We start from the raw sequence: 14602 nt of genomic DNA, 5'->3' as shown, positions 1-14602 counted from the left end.
GCAGCACAGTTCTACCATATCCTATAGGGTCCCTATAAATTGGAATCCACTAGACAGAATAGTTACATCACTAAACAGAAACAACGTGAGGCGAGCTCTGGTGGCCTAGTGGCAAGAAGCTGCAACAGCAATCTCAGAGGTGCACGGTTCGAATCCACCAGATGCTCTGCTGCAGAAGGAGGAACAATCTCCTCCTGTACCAGTCAGATCTGATTTGACAGTACACACAAAAAATAAAGAAACACAATTAAAAAAAAAAGTGACATTGGCACTAACTACTGAAATAAAGTTGATTTGACCAGTAAGGGAGTGTGATCCCCACATCCTTACCCATTGCTTGTACTGCAATTCTGGCAGAAGTTTGAGTTCATGTGCCCTTCTGAATGCAATCATGGTTCTTTCCAGCCTCTGAAATGACAAAAAAAAACCCCAACCCCCCTCAGTTCATTAAAGATTCTCAGTAGGGATACTAGCTCTGACTACTGATCCTGGGGATACTGGCTCTGACAGTTCATTACAGGGATGATCACTAGGGGATTCTAGCTCAGACAGGGAACAAAACCAATTTTACATATGTTTTCGTTTTGTGGAGGTTTTTTTTAGTTTTATATATTTCTGAGAATTCAGAGAGGGTATTGCTAAGAGGTTGCGCCATAAATGTTTGGTTCATGAGCAAGTAAATTGGGCAGGTACATCAAACACAGCCACCTAAAGAAGGAGGCACCTTCTAACATAACTGTCAATACTGGGACAAACCCACCCTCAAGGACAAAGTAGTTAAGCATGAAGCTCTAGAAGTGGTCCTTAACTGGAAAAGAGCTGCACTTTGGTCCTTCTTTCAGATCACTGTCTCTTCTAATCTTTACCTTCTCTCTGAGGGATTTATTACTTGTCTTCTTAGCAAATCTCTCCAAGCAAAAGGTGATGTAACACTTCCACATGGCCTCTAGAAAAGTCAGAAAGATTGCTGTGTAAGTTACCAGTTTTCTAAAGTCAACATGTAACTTTTTATCAAGAGGAAAAATCTTCTGGAGCACAGTTTATATTAGCCTGATGAAAAATAGTTATGCCTATTACAGGCAATTGAACATCTCAAATATTTGGAAAAGGCAACTAAGTAACAACATATACAGGAAAATCAAAAACTTTCTCCCTATTAGAAGCCTTATCCACTTTGTCTTTATATCCCAACATTACAAAATAAAAATTAAATCTATTGTCAAAAGACTTTGAGAGTCCTTTGGGGATGCAGCTCACAGTGAGCTACACTGCTAACCAAAGGCCACATGCTTCCAGTGGTCTGGATCCAGCTCTTCAGGACAAAAACAGGCAATAAGTTAGCACCAACTCAACAGTGTGAATTTGAATTTTAATTTAAAATTATCATTATTTCCTAAATATCATTTCCTCAAATAACTGAACTAAGTACCATTTCATTGCAGTTCTTTCACTACCAGAAAAAGAACGAACAATGTGCAGAGTAAAGCATACTGTAAACTGTATGACAGAGACTGCTGCTACTGATATTGAGAATGGGAAGGAGCAATTCAGATGCACATTCATAATGCCCATCACTTCTCCAGCACGCCACCTGTCAAGTTCACCTGTAGGCAGAGTGTTCACTGCCTCATCATAGACAGCACAGCAGCGCTCCTCCTTCTGGTCCATCTCCACTGTCCTGGCTTGTTTTGTTGCAGGCTGCTCCTCTCCTGGCTGAGACTCGACATTTAATTCTCGCCGGGCCACATAATCCCAAGTGAGAGGGTCATCTGTGTGAAGCGTCTGAAGGCTGAAAAACACACTTACTGTCTCCTGCCCTATGTCCAAAGCCTCACTTGGAACACCAAACACAGAGACATTCTTCTGCACTAAAAATTCACACAGGACACTTCTTGAACAACTTTTATCACCAGAGACATTTAAAACAGGTTCCCTGGAGAAATTTTATTAATGGATCAGAGCTGTCGCCCATCCACTGTGTTTCAGACCATTTCACACACCCTTAGCAAGTGTTAACTTGCATATGATCAAATTGTTCAACATCAAACAAGCAGTTCAAGCCTCTCTGTGAGCCCCTAAGCATTAGTGTTTTATCTTGATTTTTTACAGTAATAAAGGTAGATGAAAAAGCAAAACTATCAAGCTAATTGCCCACCAAAACCTTTAAAGATACAAAGAGTAAACTGACCCACGTTCTTTCACTCTCCTGTCAAAGTGAAACTGCTATCCAGGTGTGGAAATACCTTAAAGGCAGGCTGTAAATAATTTCTAAGTAAAATTGCCTGCAACACGTATTCATAAATATCAATAAGCACAATTCATCTTCTTGACAAGACATACCAACAAAGAACAACAACGTTTTCATGTGAAATCTCAGAATATATTTATTACTGAATTGAAAGCAAACTATTTCTAAAGGAAAACAATGAGTCAGACAACTTCTCTAAAAACTTTATAAACTTTTCTTGCAAGGATTTAGTTTGGTTATCTGCTTTTCCTAAATATTCAATCCCAAACAAATCAATAACATTATCAGAAATAGTCACTTTTCATAAATTTACTTACTCATCATAAATTTCTTTTTGCAAATCTTTGGCGAAATCAAATAGCTGTGCAATTGAAAGCAATGACACATGAAATTCTGCACCTACAATTTGAACAGCAAAGAAGTGGAGGAGATTCACTGTCAACAGGACTCTTAAGGATCACTTTACACTCTAAGCACCATTTCTAAATACTGAAGTTAGATTTTTAGATCTTCTAAATTGGAAAATAGAACCAAATGGAAAAGAAATCACTCATAGTCCACACAAACAAAGCCATTATTATTTTGGCATATTCATAAAGCTTTCTTTATTCTAAGCTTCTTAAGGACAATAGGTGAATGCGCTGAATCATCTACTTCTTTTACCCTTTCTACTTGCGTTTAAATGCTCAATAAAAATGGAAATTTCAATTAATGGAAAAGATACCTTTCATAAAAGAAACATGTTTCTGCATTCAGAGCTTTATCCAGTCTACTGGGAATTTTTTAAATTAGTTAAAGTCTTTTTCATAAATATATTACCTCCCTTTCCCATCACCACATTCTGCTTCCAAAAGTTACTTACTTTTAATAATTCTCACAGAGTTTTTGTAGATGATCCGTGCCAGTTCACCAGTTAGGATTTCTTCAGTATAATCAAGATTTTCCTAAATAGTGTTATAGTAAACGTAACTTAATGGGCTAGGACATTATACAGAAAGAGTCCTACCATGAAACGAACAATTCTAAGTAATCTGTGCCATTCTTAGGTCCATTATCTCATTTGTAAAATGTGCTGCTTGAAGAACATCACTCATCTTTTTTAGGTTTGCAATTAATGTAATAAAACAAAACATGTATGAATGATTGAATGAAAATCAATATGCTTTGCAAATAACATCACTGATCCTGTAACTGTTTTCTCAGGTTTCTGGAGTAGCCACAAGATCACACAGCTTCCCTCCCCACTTAGATCAGAATAGGACAGATTAGGCCTCTTCTCCACTTAAGACTCAGAGTCAGTCAGCCCTAATGTGCCTTGTTTACTCCTCTACATATGATATTATTTTGGGGGGAGAAGTTGTGAATTGAAAATCACTAACAAGTGATGAATGATATCAAAGTTCCTTTACTGCCAACAATTTAATTTTTTGTAAGTCTCTAACATAAAAATATTACATATTAAAATATTTAAATTATATTAAAAAGAGAACAAAGATGACTAAAAAGCACACACTAATGAGTCTCCATTAGTTCATTAATACATACATCATTTAATGAACTAATACCAGTGACCTCTGTTGGTCTAGTGGGTACAGAGTTGTGCTACTAATCTACAAGTATGTCTCTCTGGCAGCTCAAATTCACTAGAGACAGGCTTCAAAGGTGATAGGTGAATAATCTTCTCCTATGTGATTTATAGTCTCTGAAAACTAAATGAGGGTCAGCTATGAGTCAATTCTGAATTGACAGTAATAAGGTGTTCGATTCTTCTTAATACAGTATTAAAATTATACACTATTAAAAATAACTTTTTGCCATTCCAACAGTAAAAATTATTTAAGATCACTGAAGTTATACTATCTAAATATTTTTATACCTAAGCACGTTTAAATAGATGACTTCTCGACTCATCTTCAAGTTTCAAAATAAAACACGAAGTTAGAAATAAAGCTACATTCCAAAGATTTTCTTACTTCTACACATACTCAAAACACTACATAAAAAAATATTAAAATACACTACGTATAACTAACAAATGAGAGTATGACCTTACCACTTCCATTTTTGCTTGGTCAAATTCTTGCTTTTCCTTTCTCATTTTCTCAGCATGCATCAGTTCCATCCTAAAGTACTACAGAAGACAAATAATGAACGGAAAATCTTTGGAGAAACAAAGGTGAGAATTTAAAGGGGTGAGACTCACGGAAACAGAACCACCTGAATAATGAAAATGCTTATGTACTTGTAAAGAATGTAGCCAATGTCACTCAAAAATTTGCATAAAAATTATTAAATGGAGGGGAAAAAAGAATTTGTAGAATCCCATTTTAAAGAAAGAAACTCTATGCTGCAAGTATTCACAATATGCATAAAAATATGTGGTTAAGAGTGAAGTACTTTTTTTCTGTTTCTTCTGTTTTACTAGCATATTCTCTGTGCACAAAAACATATTCTAACTACTTTTGATCGGAAAAGGCAATAGATTTACTGCCATTTTAGAAAATATTAAGTACAAGAATTTATGAGCACCTCCAAAATCATATAAAAAATGACACTTTACAACTTCCCTCCAAACAGCAGGGAAGACTTTCTCTTACAAGTTTTTCAAGACAGCAATGTGATATCTAAAAATATATGAAAAATATCTTTACAATAAAAAATTGTCACTGAACAAGCGTAAAAAAGAGAGTACTTCTATAAATCCAATTAGTATCAAGATCTATACCTTCTTCTTTTCTTTATACAGGCTTAATTTTCATTATCCTGAGAAATGTCTAAGAAAAGCACGCCATTTCCAAAAACATACATCAGCATTTCCTTTTCTCAAGTGTCTGGCCATCAATATTAGAAAGCACCCTCCTCTAGGAAGCAATAAATTCCCAAAAAGTAAGGAGTATCAAACAGTGACACCTAGCTCAAAAAAGAGAGGAGGAAAAAGAAAACCCTAAAAAAAAATCCAACCAGAAACAAGAGAAGAAAAAAGGTAAGTGAGCTCTGATCCTTGCTTCTAAATAAAAAGTAAGATTCTGTCTCACTCTCTTATCAACCCCAATGACAAGGTGGGGTTTCCAACCTCTAACGATCTGGAAGCTGGACAATGCCCACACTTACCACCAGCCAAGTAACAAAGAGCTGTTTCTCTCATCTTCCTTATCTCCTTTTCCCCAGAAGCTCCTATATATTTATCCCCAGTCTCCATAAACTGAAGTTTGCGTTAAGTTAGCAACTTAATATAAACAGCAAACTTAATAAAGGATGTGTCTCCAGACAACCAAACGGAGCCATCACTCTCTCATCCTCATCCATGTATACACTCACTTCTTGATAAAGTTTTGGACACTCTGGATGAAAGCGTAGAGCTCGAAGAAAAAGTTGTCTTGCACTCTCTGAAGACAAGCGATCTTCCATCTCCCACTTGGCAGCCATGATCCACAGAGCTACAAATGGAAAAAATTATCAATCGTCAGACTTTTTTCTACCAATACAATTTATGTCAAACAAAGAGCAATGCTCCACTCTGAATACTCAAAGAACTTTTTAATAAGTCTTAATGAAAGAAAAGGTAGCTCTGGTGGCCTAGTGATAAGGATCTGCACTGCTAACCTGAAGACATACAGTTCAAATCAACCGGTTGTTCCATGGGAGAAAGATGCGCAATCTCTTCATGTGTAATTTACTGCCTCTGAAAACCTGCCGGAGGGTCAGTTATGTTTGGGTTTTGTGTTTTGTTTGGTTTTTTTAGGTTTTCTTTTTAATTATTATGTTTTGTGTATATGCCATCAAATCAGATCTGACTGGTACAGGAGGAGATTGTCCCTCCTTCTTCAGCTGAGCCATCTGTGGATTCAAACTGTGTACCTCTGGGATTGCAGTGCAGCTTCTTGCCACTAGGCCACAAGAGCTTGCCTGGAGGGTCAGTTACGAATCGTTCCCAACTTGATGGTACATAAATAACAACAACAACTGAAAGAAATGGATATGGGGACTACTAATGGCTATCTGCAAAGTTGCGACTTTAAAATCAGAAAAATTTTGAGCCAAATTAATATCTATTCAATCTAGATGATGGGTCCATAAGCACCTGTTAGTGTATGTCATTAAATGTAAAACATGCCTACTCCCAGCCCCACACTGGCCCAGTCCATTGCCATCAAGTCACTTCTGATTCACAAAGACCCTCTATCAGGTCTGAAGTCACAAACCAGAGAATGTCCTTCTTTCTCTTGAACAGCATCTGGCAGTTTCAAACTGTCACTGTCTCAGTCAGTAGCCAAAAAAATACCCCATGTACTACAACAGGGATCCTAAAATCTAAGAACATAACCATCTGAAACCATATATACGTTTTCAAATTGTAAAAAATTCCAGAAAAAAAAATTTCTCCTAAGTATTATTTTCTCTATTTTTTAAATAGTTTTCCCCTTTTCCCTACTTGAAATAGCTCCTAATTTTTGAAATTTTAATCGTACCTGCTAGAAATAAAGGCTTAAAAACAAAACCTTGAGTTAAATTCTAGTCATTTCCCTAGAAATTAAGTAAAGATCAGCTGTGCTGGTAGGCAAGCTTGCTTCCAATGAAAAGGATCCACATCCTTTGTGGTTGCTAACCACATCTGGACCAGGAGGGGTGTAAATGGTGAACAGCCACTGCTCTGAGCTTTCTTAAGCATGGTTCTTTCTAGGACATCCATAAAGCTTCTAAGGCAGAATGGCTCCCACATCCAATGGCACAGCATTGTTCCCTCACATCTGAACTGTCACTATACACAAGTCTCAGACCACTATGCAGAGTCTGATGAAAAAGCACATCTAGTGTTGCTCTGCTATATCCTCCTGAGTAAACTGGCAAAGAAAGGGATGTAGAGAAAGGGACTTCTAATGGCTAACTAGCCTATCAGAGTCTTGTGCACTATGAAATGCTTGGTTGAGACACTTTATACCCTGACGATCAAACACTACTCCTCCACTATATAATAATGTGTCATTCACACATAACAAGTCTTTCTCTTATAAAAACCTACTCGGTGCCAGACATTTCTAAAACCTGTTATTAATATTTTCCCCTTAATTTTTTTTTTCTTGGTGGAGACGAAATGTCTTTATTGCTGGGGCGGCTGGTGCTCAAGTGCTCTTGGTGGGGTGGGTTCGCTTCCTCTTCACCATCACCAGCTCCTTCTGGCTGCGCAGGATGGGGTTGGCCATGCACAGATCGGGCCAGTACTTGTTCTTGCGGATCATCTGGCGGCTGCTGCTGAGCATGGCCGGGGCATTCCTGTGGATGGTGGTCTGCTCAAAGTAGGTGGCCGGCTTCCTCTGGCCTGACTTCCACTTCATCACCACCACGACCCCCTTGTTGTCGGGGGCGGCTCCACGCCCACGGTCTTGTGGTAGATCAGCCTGTTATAGCAGAATGAGTTGCAGGCTTTGAGGTTACTGGGCTCAGTGCTGTAGATCAGCTTGTTCCTCTTAAGTCAAGAAGCTGGAGCAGTTACACACAACCATCCATTGCAGACGGGCAGACATGGCAGCAGCTCCTCTCTCTGTGGCAGCCGGAGGTGGAAAGATCCCCTTAAAATTTTTTAAATCCCTCAGATTTTGCCCATTTACAAATATAAAACTTCTCTAAGTACCAGAGTCTGTCTTACCATCACTATCTTGTCTGCAGTCAGGACTTGGCACAGGACATGCAACAATGAACTGAGAGAAAACTAGTTATCCAAAAACTGCTCTATCAACTGCCTAAGTGCATTCCTCACAACAGTGCTTAACTCTGAATAAAAGAGTTTCTTAAAAAATTCATCGTACCTGGCTTATTTGAATGAATGGCCAACATGGCAGAGAATACCTTGCTAAGTTGAACTTTGGCCCCCTGGAAAAAAAAAGGAAAAAGAAAACTTATAATTTTTGCACAAGATAATCACTGCTCTTAATATCTAATATGCACTTGTATTCTCACCAATTTTGTAATGTAAGGGAGTGAATGACACTATTCCTAGAGACTTAGAAATACAGACACATAGTTCTCTTCTACCTACACCGTTTAATACAAGCATTTTAAATAAACTGACCTTTTCTGAAAAAATACTCCTAACAATCACCAAGCACTTTTTTTTCAAGTGACATGGCATTCACTTACGAAAAGTCATTCTGATATATAAATTCTATTACACTGAAGTCCAGCCCTCTTAAATTCCTTTTAACTCTACACCTTCGGAGAAAACATGCACATCAACAATCAAGTATGAGGTTTTAGAAGGCAGACAAACTGAAAGAAAAGGAGGAGTAAGACATGGCTCTCAATACGCACCCATTTCTTACAAAAAACTATGTAGGACAGCCAAAGTTGAACATCATCCTAAAAAAAAAAAAATGCTGTAAGCTGCCAGAATGTCAACTCTACAAATAATACATCTTTGCATTGATTAACTTCTCTCCAGTACATCTTCCTACCACATTCAAAGGCAAAAAGCTATCCAAATTATATAGTGAAGTTCTTAATGGTACTGAAGGGGAAAAACATAAAGCATGCCATTCCCAGGAATCCAAAGCACATATAAACATTGCACACATGATCAGCTGACAAGTCAAACCTGAAAATAATCAAGTGAGTAAGGAGCAGTCTCCACTTCTAATAATTTATGAATACTCTGAAACTGCAACCCTCCCTACTCTTCACAAAGACCTGAAGGCAGAGAGTTCAAATCACCCTGTTGGGTTTTTTTTTAAAAAAAAAAAGATGAGGCACTGTCCTCTCAGTCTCTGATGGAGGAGCTACAATCAACTCAGTAGGGTTGGGCTTTTGTTCTACTCTACAATGTACTTTGAAATATATCCCCAGACAATTATGTGATTCTCAATTATAACAAATACAGTGCATTTGGCACTATCTTCACAGAATAATTATAAAGCAGTGACATTTTCTTAGTGACCTATTGTAAATTGGCCCAACAACTGTATCATGAAATACTAAGAAGTGTGATACCGAAAATAAGGCAGAACACATTTTAATACTTAAGCCATATATTTATAAAACATATCTTATATAGTTAAGGAGTCGCCAATTACTTACTTTCCACTTTGATGAAGCACGTTTAAAGACACCTTGTACACGCTGTACCATTGAATTCTCTATCTCATCCTTCTTAAATGAATATCCAATGCGCTAAAAAAAGGGACATAATAATACTGCCTCAATTTAACAGCTTTTATCAGAAACAAAATTTCTAGTCATCATTTAACTATACTGACAGAGAAAGCAAATAATTACAAATGACTATTACAGGCATGTCACCACACAATCTGTCAAGGCCAACTGGCTTCCTAAATCTAGTTCTAAGCCACAGAACCACAATGCTTAATTCTTTGTCTCCCACTTAATTTACAGAATATCATTTACTTACAGATCTTCTTCTCCGGATCAGCTCCAAAAGATTAATTTCATACTATGAACAAAAATTACACAGAGAAAAAGAAAGATTTTTATAACTTCTCAAACACAGAAAATCTATTTAGTGAAAATTATAAAGTAATTAAAAATCAAGAATATAAGAATATTTTATATCAAGATGAGTAATTTATAGACAAATAACTAGCAATCAATGAAAACTCATATTAATGAAATTCACAAACACATAGTAATCAGCATGTTTCTGAAAAACAAAGCAGTTGCTGTGCAGTCAGTGCAGACTCTTGGCAACCCCATGCATGCTACTGAACTGTGCTATATAGTGTTTTCTTCTTTCCTATAGGGTTTTCAGTGGTTGGTTTTTCAGAAGTAGACAGCAGGTTTTCCTTTCAATGTGCCTCTGAGTAGATTTGAACCTCCAAGTTAGCAGCCAATCACGTTAACCACTTTAAGACACCTGTTTTTTTCAATAACTAAAATTCTAAGACTTACAAAACCTACTGCCTTCCAGTTGACTGCAATCACAATGGCCCTCCAATGAGTTTGTGAGGCTGTAAGCCTTAACAGGAGGAAACTGACCATCTTTCTCCTGAGGAGCAGCTGGTGGATACAAATTGCCAAACTTCTGGCTAGCAGCGCAAACTGCTACTCACTGCACTACTGGTACTTCTTTAAGAGCCACACAGAAACTAAATTCACTGGTGTAAGTCAATACCAATTCATAGTATATTCACAGAACAGAACTGCCTCATTGGGTTTTCAAACCAATAAATCTTAACAGGGACAGACTGTTTCATTTTTCTCACTTGCAGTATCTGGTGGATCCAAGCCACCAACTTTCAACACGTTAAGCTACCACTGCACTATAGCTCTAAGAGCAAAAATAATACAATTTTTCACTCAACAGTCTAGTCCACGAGAGTATATTCAGACTGGGGTTTTTTTATTATTATTCGTTCTATGCTTTACATCTCCTCACGTGCATTTAACTGCCTCTGAAAACCCGGAGGAGGGTCAGTTATGGGTCAGTTCTGGCTCCGATACACAACAACAACAACTGTGCTTCTTGTGACTGATCATTCCTATACAATGTCTAAGACTTATTATTTTTTTTTTAAAAAAATTCCCCAAACAATATTTTAGCTGATGCATCAACAAATAAAGCACATATACAGGAGTTACTAGCTGAAACAGGAGTGAAAATCTGATTGGCTCACCACACTTCTTCCCCGTGCAATACTACCTAGGCCCTCTAAAAAAATCTATGCTACATAATTCTCTCCCAAGCTTTTGCTTAAAATTATTAGACATAAAAAGTTCAGAATCTCCTAAGACTGCATATTTCATTTCCTAACATTTTATGAAACACTTCAGGCATACAAAACCACAAGCATCTTCCACACAATCCTGTATTTTAAACATTTTGAAATTTTTATTAATTTTATACTTTTTTAAAAATTTTATACATTTTATAATTATACATTACAATCCCAAATAGTTGGACATGTTGCAAGGAGGGACCAGTTCTAGGAGGAGAACGTCATGCTTGGGAGGGTGGAGGGACAGCACAGGAGGGGAAGACCTTCTATGAAGTGGACTGATTCAGTAACTGGGGTAATGGGGATAGGTGTGTCGGAGACAGTGAGATTGGCATAGGATAGAGAAGGGTTTAGGGCTGTTGTACACAGGGTCACTATGAGTCACAGATGACTCAACGGCACATAACAACAACAGCATAATCCTAATTAAGCCCACATTGTACTGTATTGGCTTGATTCTTTTTCCCCCAGAAAGAAAACATTCTGAATAAAAGCCCCTATACACACATTTCTGATTCTATTCCTCTCCTTCCTCAGAAGTAAGAACCTGACTTTGGTATCTGTCATTTCCAAGCATGACTTTATGCTTTAACATGTAAAATTCTGATACACTGTACTCTGATCTACTAATTCAATTTAAAAAAAAGAAGAGCATTCAGTTTGGCCAGGACTATAAAGTCTTAGCAAAGCAATGTTACTCTCAACTCTTTCCTCTATCTTTTACCTATTCAAAAATTAACTGTTTAATCTCCAGTTCTAGAATTCCGTAAAAAATTGCTATCACGTTCACCATTCTGTTCTAAAAGGTGAGGATTAAGAGGTAATGAAATTGTTCACTTACTTGAACATAATTGATAAAATCTTCTTTAACAAGGGCTCTTCGTTGTATTTTATACTCCAGATCTGACACTTTCTTAATGATAGCTCTGTGGAGAAAGACATTTAAAATTTAACAATCAAAAAGAGTAAAAGTTGGGGCACTCTGGTGGCCTAGTGGCAAGGAGCTGCAACTATAATCCCAGAGGCACACGGTTCAAATCCACCAGATGCTCTGCCGGGAAAAGGAGGGACAATCTCCTCCTGTACCAGTCAGATCTGATTTGATGGTACACTCACACAAAAATAAAATTTAAAAAAAAAAAAAGCGTAAAAGTTAAATAACTTTTTCTTAGTCTCTTTATTTATATATTTTTGAAACACTTATCAAATACATTAATATGAAGGGATGCAAACATCCTTTCCCATGATTTCCATATTAACTGCATTAGAATTAATTTTCCTTTTTTTTTTTAGTTAATTACCTTCATCTATCACCAGGACCATTTACATCCCCATCAGTAACACAATACAATACTTACATGGGATACTAGAAAAGCTTCTTTTCCCCTCCAAACTCGGAATGCTTAGATGTCAATAATAATCAAGTATATTTTCTAAATAATTTTATTTCTGGATGTTCAATATGTAAATTACAACTAGACTGAAAAAGTGTATTACCATAAAGGATTTAGGGAAGAAATTTTCCTTTAGCTTAACCATGAACACAGAACAAACCCATAAGAACCAAATCCAAACTCGCTGCTGTCGAGTCTGTTTCTATTCATGGTGATCTCCACCAAGGTCAGGGGCTGCAAATCTTTACCAATGGACTGCCTTTCTACCAGAGAGCAGCTCCTGTGGATCCCAATCTTAGAATTTAAACAAAAGATGGAAGACAAATATCTATGGCACCATTAATACTACTCACTGCCATACTCACACCTGACATTTTTGTGGTTTTCAGAGACTGTAAACCACAAAGGAGAGACTGCTCATCTTTCGCCTACAGAGCAAGCTGGTGGATTCGAACCACTTGCTACACGGTTGGCAGTGTGCAATTCCCTTGCCACTAGGCCACTAGAGCTCTTTTTGATAATAATAAAGCTTAAGCATTTAAGAACCTAAAATTCTCTGGTATTGCAGCCCTTAGGTATTGCCTTAAACAAGAGGCTCAGCTGAATCTACCATCTGCTCTGAGGGAGAAAAAGGCACAGACTTCACCCAGTAAGACCTACATTTTCAGAAACCTGACGGAGGGTCATTGTGAGTGGAAATTGGCTTAATGACAGTTGAGAATTGGTAAAAATCTACACTGTTTCACAAGGAAAGGTTTATGTTTTTACACACATAACTAAAGTTACTGCAAAATAAATAGCAACAGAAGACAACTTTAAAACTATTAAGCTTGTGGAGGAGGAGAGGGGGATTTATCATGGGCTTTGTATAATTTGATGGAGGGATGAGTGAAATTGAAAGAATTTGTTCTTGAAAACAATGTATTTTAATTTTGTAAATAAACTAGAAGAAAACTTTTTAAAAACCCAACCTTACTAACCTCAATTAACTTTTTTTATAAGGGAGCTCTGGTGGCTTAGCGGCAAAGCTGCGCTGCAATCCCGAAGGCACATGGTTCGAGTACAGCAGCTGCTCCGTGGAATAAGGACAATCTCCTCCTGTGTCTCTGATAACCCGCTGGAGGGTGAGCTATCTGCCGGTTCCGACTCGACGGGACACAATAACTAGTTTATATAAGCTCAGTTAACTTGGACAAATAAATTACTTCATTCCAATTACAAGTTGGAGTAAAATAGGATGTCAAATGGTCCCAGTCTGCAAGGGCACGAAGGCTTTTTCTCCCCTCCCGGATCTTCACATTCACATCTCTAGAACATACTTACCGCAAAAAATGTCATTACCCCGCACGGTAACCTAAACGTTTACTATTTCTAACTCTCAGAGCACAAAAAGCACTGTGCGCTCCTTTAATCACTTTTCTTAATCAGTTTTATCACTTTAATAAGTTTTTAAACCATTTTTGTAGCCCCAAAACTTGGCTCCACAAATGGCCGTCAATTATGTCGATGGGTACATGGATGGATCATCGTACAATGGATGAGAAATTAATTAACGATATCATCAAAAACCCGGAAAATGGGCTTCCACCACGTTAGGCAAAAGCAAAGCGCCCCATCCCTGCACCGTGACGTGCACACGCCCCCAAGCCCCGCTCCGCCGGCGCCAATGCTCCGCGTCCCCAGCCCTTCCTCACTTAATCTCCGCATGACTGAACAGCCCAATGCGCTCCAGCTGTTCCAATTCTGGGAGCCGATCTTCTATACGTTCCTGGATTATCTCCGCCATAAAGTTCGAACTCAACACGAACAGTCGAGAAATTCACAAAACCACGCGTAGGAAAAAACCAAGCTCCGCTGCCAGAGAAGCTGCCTCGACGCTCGCACGCACACACGTAACTTGCGCCCTAACTCCCGCCTCTTCCGCTTCCGGTAGCTCGGCCCCGGGTCCAGGATATGGTGGGCGGGAAGCTCTGTGGTTCTTGGGGCAGCTGTCGCCTCCCTGTGGCTGAAGGTGGGATTGCTTGCAGCGTGAGCCCCCTCCTGTCGATAGAACGTAAAACCTGATGGCCGGATTGGAGGGGCGGGGCGGGGATGAGGCGTGGCCCGGGGCGCGCGGGGCTGGACGTGGGCGCCGGTAGGTAAGGCACGCACGCGTCTGCGGAGCTGTTCCCTGAGGCTAGCTTGAAATGTGTTTGTCTTTGGCTTTTGTTTTTCTGATTCTGTGCTGTGCCCTCGCT

General features: G+C 38.4%; 1 protein-coding gene and 1 pseudogene across 1 annotated transcript in view; both read right to left on the bottom strand.

Annotated features, from left to right (window-relative positions):
- Nucleotides 1-14151, bottom strand: part of LOC102850326 (U3 small nucleolar RNA-associated protein 6 homolog) — a 32315-nt gene extending 18164 nt beyond the window's left edge. Inside the window, exons 1-13 of the mRNA XM_006890937.1 lie at nucleotides 14060-14151; nucleotides 11813-11897; nucleotides 9648-9689; nucleotides 9317-9409; nucleotides 8555-8602; nucleotides 8053-8116; nucleotides 5567-5685; nucleotides 4302-4379; nucleotides 3111-3192; nucleotides 2566-2647; nucleotides 1605-1789; nucleotides 867-946; nucleotides 331-408 (exon numbers count right to left, since the gene is read on the bottom strand). Of these exons, the coding sequence (XP_006890999.1) occupies nucleotides 331-408; nucleotides 867-946; nucleotides 1605-1789; nucleotides 2566-2647; nucleotides 3111-3192; nucleotides 4302-4379; nucleotides 5567-5685; nucleotides 8053-8116; nucleotides 8555-8602; nucleotides 9317-9409; nucleotides 9648-9689; nucleotides 11813-11897; nucleotides 14060-14151 (1128 nt within the window). The remainder of the gene's footprint in view (nucleotides 1-330; nucleotides 409-866; nucleotides 947-1604; nucleotides 1790-2565; nucleotides 2648-3110; nucleotides 3193-4301; nucleotides 4380-5566; nucleotides 5686-8052; nucleotides 8117-8554; nucleotides 8603-9316; nucleotides 9410-9647; nucleotides 9690-11812; nucleotides 11898-14059) is intronic.
- Nucleotides 7369-7770, bottom strand: LOC102849910 (annotated as a pseudogene).
- Nucleotides 14152-14602: the final 451 nt, after the last annotated feature.

Source organism: Elephantulus edwardii, unplaced genomic scaffold (assembly GCF_000299155.1).
Source record: "Elephantulus edwardii isolate Elephantulus edwardi_28Jun2011 unplaced genomic scaffold, EleEdw1.0 scaffold00094, whole genome shotgun sequence".
In the NCBI taxonomy this organism is placed as follows: Eukaryota; Metazoa; Chordata; class Mammalia; order Macroscelidea; family Macroscelididae; genus Elephantulus; species Elephantulus edwardii.
Note: the sequence above shows the minus strand (reverse complement) of the source record. Positions and strands in the feature narration are given on the sequence as shown.